The 27,658-nt window shown below is 36.4% G+C and overlaps 1 protein-coding gene across 2 annotated transcripts in view; it reads right to left on the reverse strand.

Moving 5' to 3' along the window:
• Window positions 1-1,605: 1,605 nt before the first annotated feature.
• LOC141444624 (monocarboxylate transporter 6-like) overlaps window positions 1,606-27,658 on the reverse strand; it is a 35,864-nt gene continuing 9,811 nt past the window's right edge. The window contains exons 2-9 of one of the 2 annotated variants that reach the window (XM_074110201.1): window positions 22,558-22,681; window positions 18,714-18,857; window positions 15,850-16,119; window positions 14,345-14,408; window positions 9,550-9,697; window positions 5,856-6,000; window positions 3,458-3,649; window positions 1,606-2,929 (exon numbers count right to left, since the gene is read on the reverse strand). In XM_074110201.1, coding sequence (XP_073966302.1) covers window positions 2,808-2,929; window positions 3,458-3,649; window positions 5,856-6,000; window positions 9,550-9,697; window positions 14,345-14,408; window positions 15,850-16,119; window positions 18,714-18,857; window positions 22,558-22,681 — 1,209 coding nt within the window. In that variant the 3' untranslated portion in view covers window positions 1,606-2,807. Of the gene's footprint in view, window positions 2,930-3,457; window positions 3,650-5,855; window positions 6,001-9,549; window positions 9,698-14,344; window positions 14,490-15,849; window positions 16,120-18,713; window positions 18,858-22,557; window positions 22,682-27,658 lie in introns of both variants that reach the window. The other variant, XM_074110194.1, reaches the window with a different exon arrangement.

Consider the following 27,658-nt stretch of genomic DNA (forward strand, 5'->3'; position numbering starts at 1 on the left):
AGAAAAGTATTTAGTTATACGAGTAGAATCGAACCTTGGATTTAAAGCCCCCATGGTCAGAGACTCCCTGTAAAGAACGGATCTCAAAATTAAACTGGAATATTCAGTCTGGAGTATTCAGTAGAATCATTCTGGAATAGTTCAGTCATGGTTAGTTTAACTCAACACTCCTAAACTACCCTGTTAAGGCAATAGGTGACCTATCTAAAAAAAAAAACGCTTTTACGGTCCAGAATATTTGAGGCTACACGGTGATACAAATAACCTAAAAGTGTTTTGGGTTGCTAAACCTTTACATGAATATTCAGTCAAACTAACACAACCATCAGCTGGTATATTCTGGAACAATTTAAGACACTACGTATATATAATTTGTGTTATAAATACAGGAATGTCAACTTCTTGCTAAAAATGCTATTGGTGTAATATCAGCATTTATCTAATATCCCTTAATAACAGTGCTAATGCACTGATCAGATAAGCTTAGGAACCAAATATTGCATACGATTTTAAATATATCGTAAAAGGAAAAGTAAAAGGTCTCTACATTTAACATAAATGTAATAGCGTCATATAAATACAAAACAAGGAACATTAAAAAAAGCAGCGGAGACCTTTGCAATCGTTTTATCGTTTATCGTTTATCGTTATATCGTTTTTTGTCTCACTAGATGGCGCACTGTTGCGTGAGGTTTTTAAGTGTGGCTTTCAGAGTCTGTTATTACGGGCGTTAAAACAAAGTTTAGATTAAAATCATATTTAAAACACCTTAAAACCGTACCATAAAAATATCCAGCAACCACAGTGTTGCTTAGTCCCGTTTTGTTCGGAAAAAAAGGGAGGACAAAAGTTTCCAAAAGACAAAACTGTCTCAAAACACAGACATTCATTGCCCCGTAACGCATAATTGCCATAATTAATTTCAGGTAATGCAAAATATTCGCAAAAAAATTCTAATTATAAATAAACCCGCGTAGCTCACCCACAAACTATGAGATTTGACATTTCGGAGACCTCACGCTACACTAGCGCCTCTAGCGGCGAATTCATTCGCGATAGCCCTCATTGCGAAATTTTAGTACGTAGGCCACTAAAAGCGGCTATAGGCCTTGGTGCAAAGTATATGAATAGTATACAACCAACTAGGTATAACTATGATGTTTTCGAGAAATTATAAGAAGGTCTAATTTTGCTATGCAAAGCCTCTGCAAGCGTGAAACCTCGGTTAATTGCCCTGTTTATCCTCTAAGGTCGCTACTGGTAATATACTAGAAATAGGTTTTCACCGTGGGTGATAGGGTGATTGCCCTGTTTGTCCTCTAAGGTCGCTACTGGTAATATACTAGAAATATCACCGCGGGTGATCGGGTGATTGCCCTGTTTGTCCTCTAAGGTCGCTATTGGTAATATACTAAAAATAAGTTTTCACCGCGGAGTTAGTGCAAATTCGCTTAACTAGCATTAGATAATTCCGCATATCTGACAAAATTAGCTAATTCAAATTTTTGCTCAAAAATCATTAAAATACAAAAAATATGAATTTAAAATTCCAATCAAATCAAGGAGTACACTACATAAATACTTCACGAACTTCAAAATACAAAATTTTTATTTTTTTTTTGTTTTTCTGTGCATCTATATTTCAGTTTGTATTTTCAATTCAAAATACCGATTTTTATACCTACTTCCGAACGTTTTAAAACTCCTAATATGACTATTCCGATTCTTCATAAATCCGAAAATTAAAAATATCCTTAAAGTTTAAAATTACGATTTTTAAAAACCCCAATTTTAATACACCGACCAATAAGAAGTCCGACTCAATAATAATCCGAAATATCAAAAATTCGAATTCCGATTGCTAAAATACCGATTTTCAAAATTCCCAATATCATTACACCGATCAATAACTTACCCGACTTCTCAAAGTAAACTCTGTAGGTTAGATTGGTCTAAAAAAGTAGTAACTGTTATTCATTTTCAGCAATGTGACACAAGGTTGACGGTTCGCGCCTTGATGCCATTCTAACCTAACCTATGCGGGTTAATTTATCTAAATTGATTGATATTAATTCAAGATTAAAAATTCAAGATTCCGATTATTAAAACCACGAAGTTTATTTTGCCGAATGTCATATTTCCGAATTAGCAATGTGATTTCGGAAATTTAATGATCGGAATACTGTACTTCGGGCCAATAACATTTCGTGTTTTTCATTCTTCGGAGTTTTAAAAATCGGATATTAAAAAAAAACGATATTTTGAAATTCGGAAAAAAAATCGGGTTTTTAGGTAATCGGAATTATATATGTCTTAGGAATTGTGAAAATCGGAATAAGCAAATTCGGAATTAAATATTTCGGAATATGTGGGTGTTCCCCAAATCAACACGTGCGCGTAGTGCAGATATGCAGTACATACCTATTGATTGACGTAGCTACCTATGGTAGATTCGCGAATTTGCACTATCCCCGTCGTATAATTCCATGTAAGCGAGTAACTTATCTATTAAAAACATAATCTTTTCATATAAAATAAATCATTATCTGTATATAACTAAAAAACTTTAAAATAACGCTATCAAATGTGCTTCGAAATTGATCTAGTGTGCTGATGTAACTTTAACTTATATCTTGTGCACTTACTTAAAAAACAAAACATTAAAATACTTCATAATACACACTTTAAATGCGCAAATTATATGGACTTAAAAATTGATAAAAGTAATAACTTACGAATATTAATTCGTTAAAACCTATTAAATATTAATAGTGTCAGTCGAGTTTTAAGGCTATTTAATTACATTTTCAATGTCTATTCTTACGGTAAATGATGTATTCTATGGTCCAAAGAACAACACAGATCATGCAACAGAAGCTCATCGCCAAAAAGCAGTAGGTGTAGCTCCCCGTCGCCTCGTATATGACACCTGAAAAAAAATGGTCTTAAGAGAATGGAAATAAGAGTAAAAACCATGATACTCTGAGAATTGTAAAAATAAAAGTATGGGTATATATAAATTATCCAGTTTAAAGAGGAGGAAGGAGTCGCTGTATTTATCTGTCCGCTAAGCTCCTCTGAGCTATTACGAGTAGCATATTATCTACTTTCTAGTACTATGCGCCTCTTACCCATACTTAGTACTAGCAGGCAATAAATATGCATGAGCATAGCAAGTACGAGTAGGTAATTCATCATCATCATATTACTCGTAACCGTAAGATATTATGTCCACTGTTGGACAAAGTCCTCCCCTTTAGACCTCCGTTCTTTCGGTTGGAAGCGGCCGTCATCCACCGGCTTTGACCAGGTCATCTGTCTATCTTGTTGGTGGACATCCTATGCTACGCTTGCCAATCCGCGGTCTCCATTAGAGTACTTTTCGTCCCCAATGGCCACCTTTTTTCAACACACACTGGTTGAAGACTTTCGTTTCGAGTAGGTAATAAAAAAATACCTATCAGCGGATCGGCTATGAGCATCAGTATTCCGGAGAATATGATGTGCAGGGCGAGCGCGGCTGGGAAGCGGTCGTCGGGCGCCGCCGTGGCCAGAACCAGGGGGAAGAGCACCTGCACCGAGCAGCGCACGATGCCTGACACCACTGTCACGGCGAACACGTACCAAAGGTCACTGGAGCTCACCAGCGCTGGAAGGCAATGTTACTTTTTGAATGGCCGTTAGTTGTTGACAGATTAAAAAAACTTTTTTTATGTGGGTAAAAACATTAAACGTATACCTACAAGCTCATCTCACCAGCGCTAGAAGGCATATGTGACTTATTAAAAGGGCGTTAGTTGTTGACATAAAAAAAACTTTTTTTATATGTATGGGTACATAAAACTGCGTAGAAAGAGCTTTAAATTGTATTTTTTTCTTCAAACAATACCCGGTAATTAGTATCCTGCCTACCTATATGTGTGTGTACTGGGACCTTTTCGCTCTCCAAACGAGAAAGCTTAGACTTTTGCTACTTCAAATATCTAATATTATTAATATTATTTTGCAGATATAGACCTGATTTCTCGTCGATTCTTTTTGATAGATAAACAATTGGTAGTTATTAACTCAAAGAGGAAGGCCCGAAAAAGGGAACTCACCTCCTCTTGTTGGTAAATCTTTATACTTAAACATTTTTTTTTAAACCGTGAACATAATGCAATCTGATGTGAAAAATTCTTAAACAGTTTGTATTAAATAGGTATTGTTTCGATTAAAATCATTCAAGCAAGCAACATTACTATTCAAATGGTATTGTTTCTTAATGGTTAGTTCCTGTCAACTAACAGTCTAATTAAAAAATCAGCTTATTGTTTAAAAAAAATTATAATTTTATTGTTTCGTACTCAAGAGCTAACAAATTGAATCCCAATAATGATGCTTGCTGAACTGTTTGTCCGTCACAGGGTTGTATCTTAAGAACCGTAATAGATAGACAGCTGAAATTTATACCAACGTACTAATGCTTATTATTAGTACAAATAAATAAAATAAGGTAGGTTCCAAATAACAAATTAAAAATGACCCCAGATTGTGTTTTAGGTACTTAGAGGGAGAGCTGTGCTAACACTGGATTCATAGATGGGCGTTTTAAAAACAAGTGTACCCTTTCTTTTTTTGAAATTTTGGACAAAATATGGTTTTTCCTACTCAGAATCAAGAGCAAAATCAATTCCGATAATTTGAAAAAATTACAGTTTTGCGACGTTTTTTTTTTCATATTTTCATGTTTCAGTATGGGCGTGACAAAACTGACTCATAAAATTTTGTATGAAAAAATGGAGACATTTTTTTAAACGGAAAAATCATATTTTTCCATAATTTCAAAAAAAGAAAGGGTCCACTTTTTAAAAAACGCTCAGTTACGCCTTTTATATTTAATGTATATTTTGACGACAAATTTATAGAGCACCCTCGGTGAACCAGTCCGACTCGCTCTTCGCTAGTTTATTATTTGCAATAACGTCAGATGATGAATTAATAATGAGTTATCTCATTGGAATTTCATAAAGCACGGTACCAAGTTCAGGTTCAATGAGTGCAATTGTTCAAACCTTTTCTGTCGTCCGATACTATGACAACATTATCATCTTACTTTGGACTGATAAATTGTTCCAATTTTTGTGTCCTAGACCTCAATTTTCATTAAATCGATCTCTGTTAACGTAACATGACTTGGAGGCGTTATTGTTTATCCTATTTATTTACTCACGTTGAAATAAAGAAAAAAGAACAACTGTATCTATAATAGCAAATAAAATCGTTAATTTAAGCGGAACAACATTAAAATGTAACTAAGTTTAACCGTTAACTCATTCAATAAGCATTATTTGATATGTATAGGTTGCCCAAGAAGCAAAATTAATTAATTAACAAAAACTATACGTAGGTATTGACAACATTGTGTTTTTTTTATGAATTAGTACATATCAAACTACTTTTCTCAAATTATCAATTGGCAAAAAAAAAACATTTGTCAAAACAATTTATTTACCTATTACCTAAAGGGAAACACTTAAAGGGTTAACGTTCGTCGTAATAAACTTGGCGAAGTAAAATTATGCCAATTGACAATTTAACAAAATTAATTAAAATGCGGAATCTAAATGTGCTAAAGACGCCTTTGGCAAATGGAACTATTGCGATAAGTATTTTGGACAATAATATTTGGGGAACCTCAACAATCAAAGCCAACGACTTGGCTTACACAGGTACTTAGTTTAAGGCTGCTGCTAACGGGCAGATGATCAGCAGTCGCCCCAGGGTTGAAAAATGTAAGACGCGTAGAAGAAACCAAACGTTTAGACACAGACTACTTAGAGATACTACGTACGTTTAGACGGTGAATCACCTACCTATACGAAGCATGATCGTTATGCATGTGCCGCCAAAGAATATCTTTCTGCTATCCACAGAGTAGAAGAATGTGAAAACAGCCAGTAGAAACCTGGCTACTAAATCTGCAATGGCGCCTACCATAACGCAAGTTGCCACCTCCATCTGAAATAAAGAGCAAGACTGTTTTGAAACTAATTTTGACAAGACTAAGTCTATATTACAAATTTCGCACATAAAAAACCATAACCATGACTGACTGACAGATAGATTGGAGCTAGAAACTTGAAATATAACAGACATTAAATACTGTAAGTACTTATGGTATATATTCAGACGCTAGTTTATCCATCAAGTAAGTTTACGGAATTGTTTTAAAGCATGCATAATGTTAAAAAAAAAGCCGTGGTGGCCTAGTGGTTTGACCTATCGCCTCTCAAGCAGAGGGTCGTGGGTTCAAACCCCGGCTCGCACCTCTGAGTTTTTCGAAATTCATGTGCGGAATTACATTTGAAATTTACCACGAGCTTTGCGGTGAAGGAAAACATCGTGAGGAAACCTGCACAAATCTGCGAAGCAATTCAATGGTTTGTGTGAAGTTCCCAATCCGCACTGGGCCCGCGTGGGAACTATGGCCCAAGCCCTCTTGTTCTGAGAGGAGGCCTGTGCCCAACAGTGGGACGAATATAGGCTGGGATGATGATGCATATTGTTAATGTCAAACTCTCAGCCCACGGAAAATTTAATAACATCTTTTGTAGGCTAGCATAATAATAAAATAATAATAAATATCATGGGACACTTGACACTAATTGGCCTAGTCCCAAACTAAGCAAAGCTTGTACTATGGATACTAGGCAACGGATAAACATACTTATATAGATAAATACATACTTCAATACATATTAAACATCCAAGATCCGAGAACAAACTCGTTTTAATCATACAAAATCAGTGGATATTTTCCGGCCAGGCCCTATACTACGAAAGACTACGAAGTAAAAAAATCAACCTTCGTATCTTGCCTTCCCGCTGACGCTTATATATTATTTAATACGAGAGCAAGAGGAACGGTACGATACGAACTACGATTTTCGAGTTTCGTAGTATGGATGTTTTTTTTATTAATTCCAGCATAACGACGACGCGTAAAAGTTAATGGTTTACTTGTTTTGTTTCTGCTATGTAAACTTGTCTTAAGGTTATGGCCATCTCAGGGCCATCTCAAACATTCCAATTGTTTTTATTGCCCAGCTAATAACGTTACAAAGCGTTACAAGCTACGTGGAGATTTAAGAGAAGTTTCCCTGTCGGCCGCGCGGCCGCGTTAGGTATTCGTTTGGGATATTGCTGTCCTTATCGCTCGTGACATAACCGCTCGCAACCGTTCCCCCCATGCCTTCCTCAACGACGTCCGTAATTTATATCGAGATAGCTGTAGGCTTTTCAAGATTTGGGCGGTTGAATTTTGGGTTTCATTGTCCTCATATTATACGAAAAGTATAGCACAGAAATAAATGATATTTTACAATCAAGATATTAATTATATTTTCTTTATGCCTGTGGTTTTTTCGATTTTTGTAAAAATGCTTTATTAGTCTGTAATTCTCGTGCAAAGTTGATATCTTTATCTTTTGTCGACTTTTGAGCTCCTGTAATTCTGATATTACACATTTATTATGAAAGTCTGAAAAACCACAGGCATAGATAATTACGTCTAGTCCATATTTACAAAATTTCATCTATTTCTATTGCCTAGTTTTCAAATGAGACCGGGACTACGTTTGTATGGAGAATGGAACGAGGAGACTTCTCTTAAATAGATTATAATGACTTTATAATCTATTTAATATGTTTATACTATAATAATATACTATAACAAGTTTTTACCATATACAAAACACTTATTAAACTTCATTTCGAAGCAATTAACGCGTGCAAAAAGGGTGGATTTTTTATTATGTTTTTGTGAGATGTGTTTATGATACCTAGATGTCAGTGAAGTTAGTAGGTACACTGACTGTCTGTGGCTCTAGAGCCATCAAGCACACCTAAGACAGGAAATTACTTTACACTACATTTTTTTAACGCAAATACGAAACCAAAACCGTCGTCATATAAACGTGAGCCATGATGCGACCAGTACCACTACCATGAGTTAACAGTGACTGTACTCGATAGCGACGGCGTAAATTACTTGTATGGAGAATTATGACCGTACTCGACACCAACGGCGAAAATTGTTTGTATGTAATTGTACAATTCTCCATACAAGTAATTTACGCCGTCGCTATCGAGTACGGTCACTGCAAACTCGTGGTAGTGGTACAGAGCGCTTATGTGCGTTGCTTATTTCTGTCGTAAATGCTTTGTAACTACAGTTACTGGTTATAATACAATCATCATAATCATCAGATGGAAGACGTTCACTGGGGACCGCCACAATTAATGACAACTCGCCACTTGTGCCTATCCACTAGTATCTATGTATGTATGTAAACTCTTTATTGCACATAAAAATAAAAATACAAATACACAGAGAGGAGAACAAAGGCGAGCTTATCCCTAAAAAGGTATCTCTTCCAGCTAACCTAGTTAGGAGAAAACATTTGGTTATATAGAGGATAAGCAGACAGTGAAAATTACGTGCCGTAAAGAGACAAAACAGAAATACTCAAAGAGAGAAAATAAATACAACATTATTTACATTAAAACTAACATAAAACAAAAGAAATATTACAAACAATTACAAAAGCGAAACACAGTCTCATCTCAGGCCATAATTTCTTTAAACTCTCCCTGAACGAGGCCACAGACGGAGATTCCCTTAGGGACAAGGGTAAATCGTTCCACAGCTTGACCGAATGGATAGTGAAAGATTTAGCATAAGAGCGCGCGTTGTTAGTTGCCCACAAGACTCGCGATGTCGTCAGTCCACCTAAACTGAGGAGGCCTGCCAACACCTCATCTTCCAGTTCGTGATCGCCACTCAGGAATCCTCATCCCCGAAATTTGTTTTCTTCTTCGAGCGATGTGACCCGCCTATTGCAAGTGCAACTTGCATATTTTAAGAGCTATGTCGGTGACTTTACTTTTTTGGCGAATTTATATAATACTAGATGAAAACCCGGCTTCGCTCGGGTAAAATGTTAGACTCATAATAACATGTTTGAAAAACATTTTTTGCCAGTGTAAAGACTGTCGTACCAACTTATCGAAAAATCTGACTTACACAGCTAACGTACGTATCGGTATTTCTCTAGTAGATATTTCTCCTAAATCTTACTTGCCCAAATAACTATGATGTCTCTGTCTCATAATCAAAGAAATTAGACCTAAAGGAAAGGGCCCCATATACGGAACGATTCGTCTGATGAAAATCGACGAATCGTACCGTGTGCGGGACCCTTAAAAGGTCACAATGGAGCACGAAATGCAAACCTGTGACACCTGTGACACGTGATAACGTGACACTAATGCCACTTTGATGTGATGACTTTGACATGTTTACTTCGCAACGCCATTATATACTTAGTAATTTATTCAAGTTTATATTGAAAATACTCGATAATCCGAATTTTCCGCCTACAAGTTGTCGACTCGGATTGACTAATTTTTTACGCTCTTCAATTTGATGTGCATTTCGTTCGAGTCTACCGTACCCCTTGACGAAATTATTAATATAGATAGAAACAAATGATGAATTTTATGTACCTTGCTGAATCCATATGAAAACAGTAACATCGGTTCCATCGCTAAGTATGTTACATCGGAGACGAAGGCAAAGCCCAGGCCCACTAAAGTGCTTACAAAACGGGGATCCTTCAGTAAGTCCAATTCCACGTTCTCGCAAATCATTTTTCTAAAAAAAAATGTTGTATTTAAAAAAAATCTGTTAGTATTCCCGTGTACAAATATCATAAAGTCAGTGGTTGGAATAATCCAAGTTGACACCCTCTTGAATAGATTTTACATTGTATTTTTTTTTAAGAATACGTCGCCTCTTTGACGCGTTGCACTGTTATATGTGCTAAATGTATTGAAATCCAATGAAAATTTGTCAAATTCTTGAAAAACTTTTACAAAGGTATTCAGTACAATTTACTATACCACTGGTTGAAAATTTTCTGGATTCGTTCTGCGATACCTTGTTTAAACAGGCTGTCTTCTTATTCTTTAGCATTATATGTGGCGTTATCTGGGAAAAGGTACCTTGTTGTCGGTATTGAGTTATTGATATCCCCATAATCTACATACATTTACCTATCGAACCATGTAAGAAACATGCATGTAGGTTTAATAGATATTTTTTTTTTAAATATTGAAGCTCAAAAGCCAGAAAAGGTGATTATGTGAGAATTGAATTCAAACTTATACACCCAATAAAAGAACGTTATTGTTGGAAGTTACATAGATGACATGCTATTTGAGGAGTAGATTGTACTGGCTTTCAGGTTTCTAGAACAATTTTGTAATTGGACAACGGTTTTCCTATAGTTTACCTTGCCAAAGTGCATAAAGTAAAAAAAAAGGTTGATGGATTTTTTTTTATTTTTTTTCTATTTATAGTATATTTCCATTGGATTTTATCGAATGAAAAAATATTATGCGTAATTGGACACTAAATAAGAACTACTCCGTTTTGAATTAACGTTGTTTATTATATAAAAAAAAAATACTTTTACAAAAATAACTTTGTTGTTTACAAATGTAATTAAACAGTCAAAATCAACAAACTTTTATATTTAGTACGCTAAAACATAGCCTAATGAGACCAAATTAACTCAACAAATCTTAAAAAACTAGTTTTTTTTAGTCTCAAAATTCAAGGTAAAGGTTAGTAAAAAGTTGGTACAATCACTATATATTTTCTAAAAGGTACCTTATCGGCGGTGGTAAAATATTTAGTGATTATGAAGTGATATCATTTGAAAACGACTAATAACTTACGATTAATTTTAATAGTCTTAATTTAAGAACACTGTAGTATTAAAACTCTTACCAAAAACCTATAATTTTGTCTCAACACACTAAATGATTAACGTATTTGAAAAGGTACCTTATTGTCGGACGTAAAATGTTTAGTGACATAGTTAAGAATAAGATCTAAAAAAAAGCTTTTGATTTGTAGTTGTAACTATTAATGTTGTGTTATTATTATTATTACTATAAATCAACCTCTAAAGACCAGCAGGTGGTAGGACCTTGTGCAAGGTCCGCCCGGATTGCTACCACCATCTTGCTCGCTAATCCTGCCTTGAATAGCAGTGCTTGCATTGTTATGTTTCGGCGTGGAGAGTAAGACAGCCGGTGAAATTACTGGCATTTGAAGTATCCCATCTTAGGCCTCTAGGTTGGCAACGCATCTGCAATCCCCCTGGTGTTGCAGGTGTCTAAGAGCGGTGGTAATCTCTTACCATCAGGTGACCCACTTGCTCGTTTGCCATCCAGTCGAATAAAAAAAAGACAAATTGGCGTAAATCGTCAATAAGGGCCTTATCACACTAGCGATTCGCGGGAGAGTTGAAAGCGAGGCAAGCGAGGCGCTGCGAGCGTATAACGATTTCACCGCAAACGCGCAACGATGTCGCTGCTGCGAGCGCATGGCGAGTTCGCTGTTTTAGCGCCAAAAACGCCATATTGTAGACTTTCGTATAATAAATAGGGCGTCTTCGGCGCTAACGCAGCGAACTCGCAGCGACATCGTTGCGCGCTCGCGGCGATATCGTTTCATGCTCGCGGTGAAATCGTTACGCGCTCGAAGCGAACTCGCTGCGCGCTCACCTCGCTTTCAACTCGCCCGCAAATCGCTAGTGTAATAAGGGCCTAACTGGCTACCGCCTAAGGGTGGCCAGTTATTGATGATTTACCTTACTCTAATTAAACGCATTTTATGATGATTCTTGACGTTTTTTACGCGCCGACTAGCACCGCAATGGGCCCGCGTGGAAACTAATTTATTTATTTATTTTATTGAGGTGTTCAACAGCGTTACAATTATGTTTATTCTAGTTTACAGACTGAATCTTAAGGCCAATAACAGAACTCCCTTAATAATACAAGTATATAAGCCTGAGTAGGAGTAAACGTACCTTAAATAAGAAAAAAAAAGTTAATAGGAAATGACGAATATATATATATATACATATATACATAAGATGTGTCGCTAAAGTAAATTAAGTGTGAAACATGTGTAGTGTGTGTGTGTGTGTGTGTGTGTTGTTACCAGGAAATACTTTTCACAATTGAAAATTTGAATTTAATTCTTGATGTGACAAAGGGGTCCACATCTTGAAATGACTTGTTATACGTGCGTACAACCCTAGTTAGTACAGAGTTCTGGGCGTAGTTGGTTCGTTGAAAGGGAACTTTGAAAAGAGGAGTGTGACGAGTGCGGCGAGTGGGCGCACAGAGCCCAACCTGTGCCAGCAATGTCGGGCAGTCCAGGCGGCCTCTCGCCACGTCGTGGAGCAGCATCATGTCGGACACGGTTCGTCGATAGTGTAAGGGTGTCAACTTGTGAAATTTGCAACTCTCTTCATATGAATTGAAATGCCTGCGAGCTTTATAATTGAGATATTTTATGAATTTACTTTGAACTCGTTCTATTCTCTGAGAATGAGTTACGTACTGAGGGGACCAAACGCAACTGGCATATTCAAGTACGCTGCGGACATATGCACAATAAATATTCTTTATGCATGCAAGATCTTTAAGGGGCTGACAAACTCTCATGACGAAACCGAGACTCTTATATGCCTTATTACTAATAGTGTCTATGTGTTCGCCCAGAGTAAGTTTTTGATCCAACTGTACCCCAAGGTCTCGGACCGAATTTACTTTTTGTAAAGAAGATCCTTGTATAATATAAGGAAAGTCAACAGTACAACGCTTTCGACTAAAGGTTATTAATTGACATTTGGTGACATTAACTTTAATCCTATTTGCGACGTAATAATCTGAAAGTCGATTAAGATCATCTTGAAGCCTTTGACAATCACTAACACTACGTACATCTAAGAAAATTTTAGTATCATCAGCATACATTAAATAATGAGAGTGTAGGAAGCAAGTGTAAATGTCGTATAAGTAGATATTATACAGCAACGGGCCTAAATGCGATCCCTGGGGGACACCAGACGGCACACCAACAAAACTTGAACGAAAACCACCTACTACTACCGCTTGGGATCGACTAGATAAGTATGATTTAACCCACTGTAATAGATCTCCCCGAATGCCCAAGTGCTCCAGCTTGCGCAGTAATATGGCATGATCCACTCGATCAAAGGCTTTTTCGAAATCGGTGTAGATTGCATCAACCTGGCCGCAGGCTTCCATTTTAGAAAACAAGAAGTTCGAATATATGGCAAGATTAGAAACTGTCGATCTGTTTCTCAAAAACCCATGCTGTTCATAAGGGATTGAATTAGAGAGAGTATGATAGAAAACGTCATAAACAAGCTTTTCAAAGACTTTGCTAAAAATGTTCAATATTGAAATAGGTCTATAATTTTCCACCTGAAGCTTTGAACCATTTTTATGAATTGGCATAATGTGAGCTAATGCTCTCATTCTGAGAGGAGGCCTGTGCCCAGCAGTGGGACGTATAGGCTAGGATGATGATGATGATGATGACGCGCCGACAAAGTACCGACGTCCGACACGTCTTCCAAACCGATACCGAGCGCACAGAAAGCATTCAAGAGCGGCACCGACAATAAGGTACCTTTCTTACTAAACTTTAAGGGATGTTTTAACTCATAAAAAATCGATTTAAAAACTTGTGTCTCTGTCAAATTAAAATTTAGACCCTGCTTATTAATATAGAGTAAAAAAAGAAAAAATGTTTTTTTTCGACATTTTACTTCAAGCGCGATTATCTCGGAAACTAGAACCGACAACAAGGTACCTTTTACCAGATAACGCCACATATTAAGAAATTATTGGGATAATTTGACTAAAAACTCTTGGGATTTTATCGGAATTTTGGATTCAAATTGTCGTCACACCTTTATGACACAGATTTTGAGAAACTTCCCCTGCCTTCTACAATACCTATTAGGAAAGATGGGTATGTAAAGAGTGCAGCCGCCCACTTGCATCAGGTCCCTTAATGTCTCAGCTCATTAGAGCCACCCGGCACCCGACCAGCACCGTCTCGACTTTCGGCGTGAACGCCGCGTTGACAACGAGTGGACCTCGCGTGGTCCACGAATTTCCTAGTAGTCACTAGGGCGGCGAGCAGCGGGCTATCACCGAGTGGTCCACTCGCCGTCCGCGCGTGGCAACCTCGCGAGTGTGGCGATCCAGTGACATACCCATACAAATCCATATTAAGAATACTAACCGCTCGAGGCGAGGCGTTGCTGGTCAGGTGCCGGGTGGCTGTAATGAACTGAGACCTTTGGTCGCCTTTTATGACACCCATCGGAAAATATGGGACCGTCCTATTTATTCTATAATCTTTTTCATAAATTTATATTATAGTTACATAATTCATACTCACATTATACTTTTCTGTATCGATTCATGTCTTTTCGGTAGTTTCTCTTTAACCTCGGTGTCGTCACCTGGCAACATTTTTATAATGGACTCGTCATGGTCGTACTTTATTCTCGAAACACTTAGGACGTCACGTTTTGATGAAAGCTCTGAAAGACGTTAATGGACAACACAAATGACTGTTATGGCACATTTACTATGTATAATTTTATAATTTCGTAAAATGATTGGCAAAGGTCTAGTTACCAAGCCATGAACTTCAAAAAAATACACTCAGCGGCACAAAATGTGGCCCACCCTTCATACAAAATTACCTAATACTACATACATATTTGAGGGCCAGATTTTTTGCCGCTCAGTATATTATGAAATGACAGTGACATCTGTGTTCATTTTTCCCGCAAAATATTTATGACAGAACAGATACAATACAATACCTACAGAAATATGAAACAGGACAATACAGAGATATAAAATGAAATAAAATTAAATAGTTTATTTTGCTTTAGACGTGATAAATATAATTTAAATATATATTTATTCCGAGGCAACTCAGCTATACTCTTAGGTAGCTTATTTAATTTAATCTTCGTATTGCCATTGAAAAATAGTAGTATAGGTAGTTAGTGGTTGCGATTTAAGTGTGTGTTATTTATGAGAAAAGTACTTTTTTCAGGTATCTGATATTATAATTGTTCCAATTGTTTATTTAACTTTTGACAGCTCGAGTACTAATTAAAATAGTGATGCCCTGATGCGTTACTGATTCGATTTCTTTTAACAATCGATTTTATTCATGAAGAAGTTTTAATCGATTTAACACATTCATATTTAATTTTTGCTCAACATTTTGCATTGTTTTATAAACATTCACAGGTGTTTAAGTTACTTTATCTTATAAAATCTTTATTTATAAAATCGATTTACTTCAAAACGGTTTTTATAAACTATGGTCATTCATTACGAATGGGAAATCACTAAGTGGGCGGTAGGTACGCGTCCATGAAGTACGGTATTTTCTGTAGTACATTGTACCGAAAATTATTGTAAAACTTCACGTGCGTGATCTGTCAAAAGTTAAATAAACGATTGGAACGACTATAATTACATTATCTGGACCTTCCTTTTGAAATAGTTTGTACATGATTTGACAAAGTTGCATATAAAAATATATATACCTAAATATGAGAGTGTCAATAGATTCAACCGAAAAAAATTGAATTAAAAAGCCGCATTGTCTAATGCGCTCGTGATCACAATTGCATTCATACTCATTCATTCTTTCCATAAAATGGATTAAAAGGACGGTTGGTAGAGATGGTAATTATGCGATTCCAAGGATTTCGGTCATGATTACGTGATCCGCTTCTTTAGTATTTTGTGACAAGATAATTTATAAACATGCATATCGCACGACTATGTGAATGACGGCAGAAGAGATGCATAAATTAATTTAATTAATTTAATTAAACTATTGGTGTCTAGTTTTTCAAAACGCAACAAACCTACCTTGACAGACATCCGGGTTCTTTATTAAGTGCCATTCGACAGGATGCATGACTAGCATGGCGAAGACTAAATGTAAGTCCACTGCCATTATGAGGGCCAGGGTCCAACGGAACCCATATTCAGCTAGGAGGTAAGTCACTAATATGGGGAATGTGATTGATGCCATGCTGCTCATAGTTTGGTTTGCGCTCATCATAGCCGTACGCCGCTTCGTGAAATAACAATTGAAGGCTGTGAAGCTGACTGGAATCATTACGCCAAAGCCGGCTCCTGTAAAGAAACAAAATATTTTAAGTATAATTTAATTTCATGGACACTATTGATAATATATCACACATGAAATCAAAAACTGTCGGTTTTTCTATATCCTTAACTCAAAAAGCCCCAAATGTTGAGCTACGACAGTTTTTGATTTCATATGCGATATACTCCTTGTTTGGTTTAATAATTCCTTCACCCTAGCTCACCCCCCTCCCCCCACAAACACACACACACACACACACACACACACACACACCACACACACACACACGCGCGCGCGCCTTCTCTCCGTCTCTCAACTTCTACCACAAATAATAAATGAGCCATATTTAGACTGACTTCCAGTCTCTGCGCGTCATAATGTGCCCGAAACAGGTATAGAACCTCACTGTACATGTATTAGGTCTAACTTACTGATTTACATATTATACTACAGACATCATATCGTAATCCTAGTAGTATTATAAATGGGTTTGGATATTTAATTTTGTTACCGTAAACTGCTTCAACTTTGCCCTCTGGCCCCAACATTGCCTGATTCGATTTAGAGTCAATAACTTAGCACCCTTTAGGTTTTTTAACTTTTATCCCCTCGTAATAATAATTCCCGTGTAGATAAAAGTTTAAAACCTATAAGAGTGCTAAGTTATCGACTCTAAATCAAATCAGGCAATGTTGGGGCCAGAGGGCAAAGTTGAAGCAGTTTACGGTACTTCATCATTCTTGACGAAATTCGGAACACATACTTAACTAAAACACGTATCAACTAACACTAAGGCTGAGTAAATAGGTATTTATTATCCCAATAAAACTTAATTTCCTTGGAATAGCAATGAAAAAAAAACGGGAAAATTTCATTTTTGACAAATTGGAACTGTGTAGCTTTCTAGTACCTAGGTAGCGAAATATTTTTAAAATCAATTCAGTGGTTCCTAAGATACAAATAGGAAATAATTATTAATACTAGTAGAGGCAAGATTTGGACACAAGTAGAGACAAGTGGAAGAAAAAAGGGGAGGTATTTACCCGGCAGCGGGTTTACTACAAGCTAAAAAAAATTGGTCAAGTGCGAGTCGGACTCGTACATGAAGGGTTCCGTAAATAGTTCAGTACAAGTTTTTCTTAAAATTCTTCTAATATAAGTTTTATTTTGCTCACTGTACTTCATGCCCCTGGTTACCAAAGTACTCGTCAAGACGACAAACGAGTTCAAACTCGATGCGGTCGTGTCGTTTATCACAGAGATCATATGGTTACCCGCTAGCTTTATCATCAGATCAACTCCATGTTATAATAATATTGCATTGTCATCGGATTTATACAGGGAGTTTTTTTGTACTGGATTTAGATTATCTATGGCCACATTTTTGAGCAATGTCGTGAAAAACTATGTACCTGACTTTAATAAGTTCACATCTGAATAACCGCCGCCAAGGCAATGTTGATTCATATGCTCTTTGACGCATTTTGTTACTATTGTTGTTTGGGTCGTTATCTCTGTCTAGACACAGAACTAAAAATAAGAGCAATATAAAAATATAGGTACCACAGTTTGTATTTCCTTATATATCCGATGTAGCTATTAATTTCCTACTTCTATGTACATGAGTACACGAGTTTTAAGGTTTTAATTATATATTTTGTGTTTCTTATTTCTATATGGGTACATACGTTTTAAAGTTTTACTTCTATATTTTGTTTTGAAACAAAAATTTACTGCCAAGTTTTTTGCGGCACATTCTTCTTGGCAATGATGGTTTCCGAAAGCGCTGGCAGTATAAGAAATGGTCGTGTGAGCCTTTTGCGGTGTAATTGCAGAAAAGTTTAGATTTTTAGGGTTCCGGAGCCAAAATGGCAAAAACGGAACCCTTATAGTTTCGCCATGTCTGTCTGTCTATCTGTCTGTCCATCCGTCCGCGGCTTTTCTCAGGGACTATCAATGCTAGAAAGCTGTAATTTTGCGCGGATATATATGAAAACTATGCCAACAAAATGGTATAATAAAAAATTCAAAAAAAAAATTTTTTGTGGTACCTCCTATAGACGTAAAGTGGGGGTGATTTTTTTTTCCAACCGGAACCTATAGTGTGGGATATCGTTGGATACGTCTTTTAAAACCATTATGGGGTATTTTTCGATTTAGTTATTTGTTTGCGAAATATTCAACTTTAAAGTGCAAATTTTCATGAAAATCGAGCGTCCTCCCCCTCTAAAATCTAAACCAGTGGGTGGAAAAAATTGAAAAAATTCAGGATGGTAGTAAGTATATCAAACTTTCAAGGAAAACTATAATGGCTAAGTTTGCTTGAGAATTATTAGTAGTTTAAGAGTAAATAGCAGCCTAAGGTATCAAATATACCTAAACATGGAAGATTCCGTAAAAAAAACCAAATCCATTGAAAAATATTACTTGTTTTTTTTTGTAATGGCTACGGAACCCTATTTTGGGCGATCCGACACGCTCTTGGCCGGTTTTTTAATTTATTTTCTAAAAGATTCTTATTTCATAATTGCGATTGTCACCAATAAAATAACGTATTACTTTTTGCGCGATTTCTTACAGGCTAACTGATAGCGATTGAAATGTTAGTAGAACTAGCCACCTCTGACGACGCCGAAAGTGAAGACGAGCTGGTAGGTCCGTTGCACGAATATTGTCAGGACGTCGCCAAGGACGAAGAGCCCTGCGCCAACTAGCCCAACTTGACGGAACGAGTATCTCTTCAGTGCTATGCCACTCAGGAAACCTGAAAAACATCTTCAATGAAATAACAAAGTCCATCGTTAAATAAATATTCATGGAATCGATGTTTTCTAATTGCATAACTCGAAAATGTCACCCGGAAATAAAAAAATCCGATTGCCTTAAAAAATAAAAAATAAAAAACATGTCTAGTTGTCTAAAACTTAAGATCCCCATTCACTCCGTCGGTCCCATGTCACTCCGTACTTGAACGCTGCCGATCTGTTAAAATGCATGCTCGCAGGCGCTTGCACCTTGCGACCCTTTTGTTTGGTGTAGTGCGGCACAAGAAGCCTTCGTACCTTTTTGAAAAAATCACATGGTCAAAAAGTGTGCGCAGATCTAAGGCTATTGTGCCGCCGCACAGGACGGCGGCGTTTCGGGGCAGTTTCAGATTTGCAGCGTCTAAGTGCTGGAATGATATTCCCCCTCCCATCCTCGGAGTGACTAGCAGGTACACCTTTGGGCGAAAGCTTAAAGGCTATTTGTTGGCATTTCAAAAATCTTAATTCCTCTCCTAACCAGCACTATTTCACAAAACTGCTTTTTTGTTTCGTTTTCTTTAAGTTATTTTTTTTTTAGCCCGCGTTAAGGTGTATACTTGGCAAGTAAGTGCATAATAATAATAGTTTTAAAATTAATTATATCTACGTACCTAATACATTTAAAAATATAATGTATGTGTTTTTAAAGTCACACAATAAATTAGTTTTGTAGTTTACAAATTATCTATTTATTTATGTAGTCTTATGTAGTTGATGGTGTGTAATATTGTCTTTATAACGGTCCGATGGTTGCCGACGGTGCTGGCTGAAAATCGGCGCTGGGGTGCTTTCAACGCTTCAGCATTATGCTGAGCCAGTGTCCGATTCACAACCGCAATGACACATACATACCTTTGTGTTGTTTTTTTTTGTACCTAATAATATTGTTGTCTTGTGTTGTGAATAAATGTATTTTCTTTCTTTCTTTCTTTCTTTAAGATCCATTCAAAATCGGAACCACCTCAATAATTCCTAGTAATGGGTCACAACTATTAAATTTTAAGTTATTCAACCTCTAGGTCTTGTAGTCTACTACAAGACGTTTTTTCCCTTTATGTTTTTGATTCAAATAAATTTCAGGCAGGTAGGTATTTTTGTTTTTTTTTATTCTTTTTTTTAAATTATTTACATTGTTTCGAATATTTTATTATTTTATGGTATATTTGGAATGGTCTGATTATTCGCTTTTATTTAATACCCATATTGTTACATTACTAATAAAAAAATCACCGCATCGATATTTTTTTCACAGACGCCATTTTTAAATATACATATACATATTCTGTGTATACATATACATACATTATACATACACAGTTCGAGGAATCTAAATGGTACTTTATTAGGTTGAAAACTCGACTCTCGGTTCGGCGTCCACTCGTTGTCGACGGGTGGTCCACGGGTGGACGTCGCGTTGACAACGAGTGGACTTCGCGTGGTCAACGAATGAACGTCTCGTGGTCAACGAGTGGACGTCGCGTGGTCCACGAATTTCCGAGTAGCCTATAATGAAGTGAGGGTGTGGAGCGCCGCACCGACCGCGCGCGTGTCACGCGAGGCAAGCGTACGAGCAGCGAGCTATCACCGAGTGGTCCACTCGCCGTCCGCGCGTGGACACCTCGCGAGCGAGGCGATCTGGTGACGCTACGGAGTTGATGTAATGAGCGCATGCCCATACAAATCCATAATAAAGAATATCGCTCGCGGCGAGGCGGTGCTGATCGGGTGACGGGTGGATCAAATGAGCTGTGACCTTATACACCTTTTCGTTTAACACCTTGTATTACTTATTAAAACTATTAATAGCACTATTTAACTAGGTAACATATTGAATGTAAAATATTTAAATTGATTTATGCAAGTCAAAATAATTTTGTTTAAGTACCTACTTCTAATATAAACACTACAAATACACTACAAATAATTTCCGATTGCCACAACTGCCTAAATTTTTCATTTTCCGAGGTGTACCAAATTGCCTTATTTAGCGCCTGGCGTTTAAGATTCCATTGGTACCGGTGATAGTTTTTTTTTTGACTTTCATAAGTGCTTGTTATAGTCTAAATTGAATAAAGATATTTTGACTTTGACTTTGACTTGACTTTGACATTACAAACCTTGGCTTGATTTTTTATATTCTCACTCGTTACATTGTATTTAAATAGACAAATTGAAACGAATCAATGAATCATACTCGTACAAGCAATAAACGGTCAATGAATGAAAGGTCTCACGCACCGGGTCCTGTTGCTATCAGCGTTAGACGATTGATCAACCGATTTGCGTTAGTCCACATCAATTAGGGTCAGTAACTTGATCCTATAGTGGACATTTGAGCCAGGGTAGAAATTAACTAAGAAAGTGCGGCCGCTAGAAATTTTGTGTCAATTAATCGAGGGTCAGAAGACAATTATGTAAGACAATTATGTAAGACGGTTATGTCGCCCGAGTAACGAAAGACAATAAAAAATTATCCGTCCTTTCATTTAAAGGTGCTGATAAACTTGAGCATACCCTTAACAGCGAGCAGAGCCAAGCATAGAGCCAAACATTGCTGCGAACTTTTACACGACCGTTCTAGGGAATGCTCTTCTAAGTATACCTACCGGGTGAGGCCTGTAATATGAGCAAATAATTAAAACATAGATCGTACTGGTAAAACTGAACAACATTAGTTAGCGACTTTTAAAAATAATGGAGTCTTTAGATTTTCCTCTTTTCATGCAAATTAAATACTGTTATCAATGTACGCCATCCTAGAACCCAACTTGACGTTCGCCTGTCACGCTACAAACATCAAACATTTTGCTTTACATTGCTGCTTCGAATAAACTTAAAAGTGTATTAAAAATAAAAAAATATATTTTTAAAAGTAGATGAACTCATATTTTTCAATTTGACGAGTACGGTCTATGTTTTAATCATTTGCTCGTATACAGGCCACACGCGGTATGCTTTTCAAAAAAAAATATTATTCACGATGATGTCGGACGGATGCTCGGCAAAATCTCGAAGCAAATTTACCGTCGGTTTGCATGAATGCTCATTAGAACGCTCGCTAGGTCCCTAAAACGCTTTCTGTTTATTTTGTGAGCCTATAGTTACATTCGCTAGAATGCTCATTACAATAGGTAAATAATCAAGTTTATCAGGACGTTTACATGAACATTTTTTTTTACTAAGGTAAACGTCCGAGTGCTCGACACGCTAATGCCCAATAGACGACACCCTGCTGTCATCTCTATTGCTAATGACATAACATTAAAGATGCCAACTATTGGGACAGCGACAAGCACTGTGACGTTTGCTTTATCACTTATTCAAGTGGAAGTGAATTTCGCCAGCATTCCACCGTTTTAAACTATCAAAAGTCGTTCTACAGATACTTAAGATAAGTCCACATTGGTATTTATCTTTACAAGGATTCTTTGAGGTCTTCGTGATAATGATAATTTTTAAATTTGACTACGGGGACTTTTTAGTTTAATAATTCCAAAGCTCCAGCTTAATCCAGCCGCTGTAGCTTTTGGCTTCGTCGAGTAGGTAGGTACCATATCATAAATAATGAGCTGGTAATTATTTGGATTCTCGTGACATTAAAAAAATATTTTTTGAACATGAAACAACCATAAAAAATCAAAAATACATATAATTTTTTACCTGATATTGAAAGAGCGCCGTTGTACACCCCTATAACAAGAGGCAAACCACTCCCGCTGCCCTGCTCGGTGAAGAAATTGTGAAATAAAATTCCAAACGCATTCGAAGATCCAAAACCCAGCATCTGAAAAAAATAATATAATTAATGTGAAAGTTTGACAATATCTCGCAGAATCCATCATGTCAAAACCATCGCAATTACTTACGCGGTTATGGGGGAGGCCTATGCCCAACAGTGGACTCAATAGGTACCGAGTACTCAATACTCAATGCTTTATTGCTCTTACACAATGTATGGTTACAGATGTTACAAAAGGATAATGAACACACACACTACTAACATAGTTCTTAAGTTTCTATTGTTACTAACATGCTATGAACCAAATTAGTTGTCTGAGAATAAAAACATTTTATTTTTATTATTTTATTTTTTTATAATGTGATCATCATGAATCCTGTTAGGCATGTTACGGTTGATAATGGTGATGGTGATGATGGATAATGGCTATGTGCTTTCCCAGAGATTAAGACCAAGCTGGATCGATTGTTCGTCTACAAAATCCCCATATTATTATTCCGAATTTGTTTGTTTGTTTATACTCTTTATTGTAACAAACAACTTTCATCGAAGCCGTTGGACCCGTTTCCGAGATCCCCGAAATAAATATACAAGAATATTGCTCGCTTAAAGATATGCTTGGATTTTTTTTGAAAGCCGCACGTATAGGTAATTTATTTCTGCGTTACGCCGCGTGGTGTAATATCAAACAAAGCGTTCAATAGGTTCCGAGCTTTTCAAAGAATGCTATTTTTTAGTTAATCATCGATGTTGCTCCCTGATTTGAAAGTAACGCCATTTTACGGTAGCAGGGTAAAATAGAACTGATTGGCAATGGCCTCAGTAGGCTCATGTTCGAGGTCTAAAATATCTTTATACTTTAGTACCTTGCCTGTGTATAAGTACCTTCTGACAACTTTATACAAAAATTCAAATACGAAGAGACAGTGACAAGGTAGTGTAAAGATTTCTTTGACTTCGACGTTACCTACTTATCTCTATCTTAACGTTTGTTTACACTAATAAAAATAAAAAAATAACAAAAAATGGAACCGACAAAACCCTTGAAAATATTTTTCTAGGTACCTACAAGTGCTACTAGCTCGAAGTCGGTGACTCAGCACCACCCAGCAGGAGTGGAACAATATCTAACCTCCTCCTTTTTTGAAGTCGGTTAAAAACTAATAAAATATGTCACACTGAGTCTTACTACTTTTACGGGTCAGATAACAACTCAATTACGTTATTAATGATGAATAAATGCAATAGTAATTAAATGATCATTGCAATATTATATTTTTCACCTCAGCACCTCAAACAGACAGGTTTTGCTATGAGAAATTAATGAGCAAAATCGCATTTTGCTCACTCCGTGAGACAAAGTAACTTTTTAATATATATTTTTAAATGCTGAGTACAGTGTTGGGTCTACTCACTAAATTCCAAATATTTGAACTTAACTTTGATCTGTCATTTCACTTCAACACGGAAAAAGCGAGAGTTAGGATCAAATATGTTGATTACAATCTTAAATTATGGTATTGAAAATATATCGATACATAATAAAATTACATGAAAACGAAATATTTCCAAAATGTATATATTCCCGATCTTTTAATAAAGTATGCAACCTCGTTGCACGAAAGCCGCTTCTCTTGTTTTTTTTTTAAAGACTTCCGTATACTGCGTCTACTTACTAATATTTGTTAAATTGAATGAATTTGTAACAAATCTGTAATAGAAATCGTAATAAAATCATATTTAAAGGTTTAATAACAGTTATAATAAATTATACGTTTATTGTTCAACCTTTTTAATGACCCCAGGATGAGGCATTTTGCAGTATTAAAACATAAGTAAGTATGACATATTTTACAAGAAGTTCAAAGCTCAAATTACAATGCATGTTATGAGTATGAGATTTATTGTATTGTACCTACCGGACACTTTTTTATGGTTTTAAATGTGATTATTATATTTGTTTCTTAATAATCGGATTATACTTAAAAAAAATGTGTTTGTTTTGTAAACAGGTAGGTATATGTGGTTTTATTCTTATGTTACATTTAAATGATGTTCTCGCTGCTGAGGAGAAAAATGGTATGTGCCACACGAGACCAAAGATTTTTTGCATCTCGTGTGTTTGAATCCCTTGCTGCTCTCAGGATTCTAACCTAGAATCCAACGCTTACCCGGGATTCAAAATCAACACTCGCAACCAAAAACAACTTTTCTCTCTTGTTGCACAAATAACTATTATCATTCATTACAACATAACGCAGTAGCGAAGTAGTTATGTTGGAAATGAATGAAACAAAAAATAACACAGTACATATAAAAGCAGAGCAGAGAGCGGTCCAGTATAGAGTATAAATTATTATTATTATTATTTTATTATCATAGGACACTTCACACTATAGTTGACACCAATTGACCTAGTCTCAAACTAAGCAAAGCTTGTACTATGCACACTAGGCAACGGATAAACATACTTATATCGATAAATACATACTTAAATACATATTAAACATCCAAGACCCGAACAATCGTATTGTTCATACAAATATCTGTCCCAGCCGGGACTCGAACCCGGGATCTCAATTCTCAAGCGTTAGCGTAGTTAGATAACAGACAGTTATTTTGCATTTACAATATTAGTACTTACCGTCAACGGCAAAGATATCGACACGGCCAAAGTTTCAAAAATATGTATACACGGCCTTAATGTCAAGTGCATAATAATTAATCTTGTTTTCCTGTTTCTTGTTCTTCTCTGTTTTAGCGGAGAAGCAAGGTACTTAGTAAAAAATTGTCTTACTCTACTTAATGATACTGGTACCTCACATTTTTTACCCCCTTCACGTCCCTTTGCACAGGATCAATAAAATAAATGAAGTTAGCCGATATCTACCGAATACTGGGAAAATGTCTCTTAATTTTCAAACCTTTTTGCACCGTTGCCTCATAATAAAAATGCTTTTTCATCCCAGCCTATATACGTCCCACTGCTGGGCACAGGCCTCCTCTCAGAACAAGAGGGCTTGGGCCATAGTTCCTACGCGGGCCCAGTGTGGATTGGGAACTTCACACGCACCATTGAATTGCTTCGCAGGTTGTGCAGGTTTCCTCACGATGTTTTCCTTCACCGCAAAGCTCGTGGTAAATTTCAAATGTAATTCCGCACATGAATTTTGAAAAACTCAGAGGTGCGAGCCGGGGTCCACGACCCTCTGCTTGAGAGGCGATAGGTGAAACCACTAGGCCACCACGGCTTCATAGTTAAAAAATGCTTTTTATTTATTACTACTACTGGATGTCCAAACTTATATTTAATTGTATGTTTGTTTGTAATGGATGAATTGAAAAACTACTGAACCGATTTTTTAAATTATTTCACCTTTTTTTTTATTCGACTGGATGGCAAACGAGCAAGTGGGTCTCCTGATGGTAAAAGATCACCACCGCCCATAAACATCTGTAACACCAAGGGTATTGCAAATGCGTTGCCAACCTACAGGCCTAAGATGGGAATGGGATACCTCAAGTGCCAGTAATTTCACCGGCTGTCTTACTCACCAAGCAAGCACTGCTGCTTCACGGCAGCTAAGCTATACTTAGATACGAGTAGTAATAATAATATTATCAGTATGTAATGTAACATAAGGCTGCATTCTATCCCGGGAACATGTTAAACGTCCCATAATATGGGTCACACTGAAGTTGTAAGCAAATTCATGACTTTGGCTTCTAGATCAAATAAGGTTTCCTTTCGACGATTTGGATACGAAATCACCAGATTAAAATAACGTAAGAAATTTATCCGTTTTATCACAAAAAAATAAACAAGTGGTATGCTAAATGTTGATGAAAATATCGTTCGAACATAAGGTTCAACTCTACATATTATTATACGAGTATAACCTGATTGTTCGGTATTTTATTTAAAAAAACCGAGTATTTGGTAAGGAAATTAACTTGAAATTAATTATGCAGGAGTGTGTTTGTCAACGTGACGTGGAGTAAAATGGTAACATGATGATTTGGTTACGCAATAGAAAAAGTTTATGAAAAATCCGGCCAAGAGTGTGTCGGACACGTCCAAAATAGGGTTCCGTAGCCATTACGAAAAAGTTGAGTAATATTTTTCCAAGGATTTCGTATTTTATACGGTATCTTCCAATTTTAGGTATATTTTATACCTTAGGTTGCTATTAACTCTTAAACTACTAATAACTCTCAAGAAAACTTAGCAGTTATAGTTTTCCTTTAAAGTTTAATATACTTACCACCATCCTGAATTTTTCCAAATTTTTCCACCCACTGGTTTAGATTTTAGAGGGGGGGGACGCTCGATTTTCATGAAAATTTGCACTTTAAAGTTGAATATTTGGCAAACAAATCACTGAATCGAAAAATTGTTTGAGCAAACCCCTAATGGTTTTAAAAGACCTATCTAACGATGCCCCACACTATAGGGCTGGATGAGAAAAAAACATCAGAAGTGTAAAAAAAAATTTTTTAAAATTTTTTAGGTACCTAATGCACATAATGTGCGGCAACACATGCTGAGTGGAGACCCTTTTTGGTATCCTGCCGTGTCACCAAGTTACATAGTTTTAGTGCTAGTTTTAGTCTTATCTATTTTATTATTGTAAGGTGGTGGTACTTATGGAGCCAAAATAAATCTTGCTTTCTTTCTTTCAGTGACAAAAAGAATTGTTGCTTGTATGTAACATAACTTGAGTGAGTACAAAACGAAGGCCTACTAGTAGCTAAAAGTTTGGTGATGTCTTACAAAATCAGTTTTGCAATAGGTATTAGCATTGTTTTGGTTCCTAAATAGTAAATTTTGGCTAAACGTGAAGTAGCCTTACTAGTTCAGATATCCTTTTGTTTTCAGTGTAAGTATTTGGTTCGGGTAAGTAATAGAATATATAAAAACAAAACATATAATATTCATTACGTATAACTTCACTTTCTATATTTTTTTAAATATAACATACGTTTGCTATAATGCTCATAATATATAATGATAAAATACAT

The sequence above is a fragment of the Choristoneura fumiferana genome, chromosome 2 (genome assembly GCF_025370935.1).
Source record: "Choristoneura fumiferana chromosome 2, NRCan_CFum_1, whole genome shotgun sequence".
Classification (NCBI taxonomy): Eukaryota; Metazoa; Arthropoda; class Insecta; order Lepidoptera; family Tortricidae; genus Choristoneura; species Choristoneura fumiferana.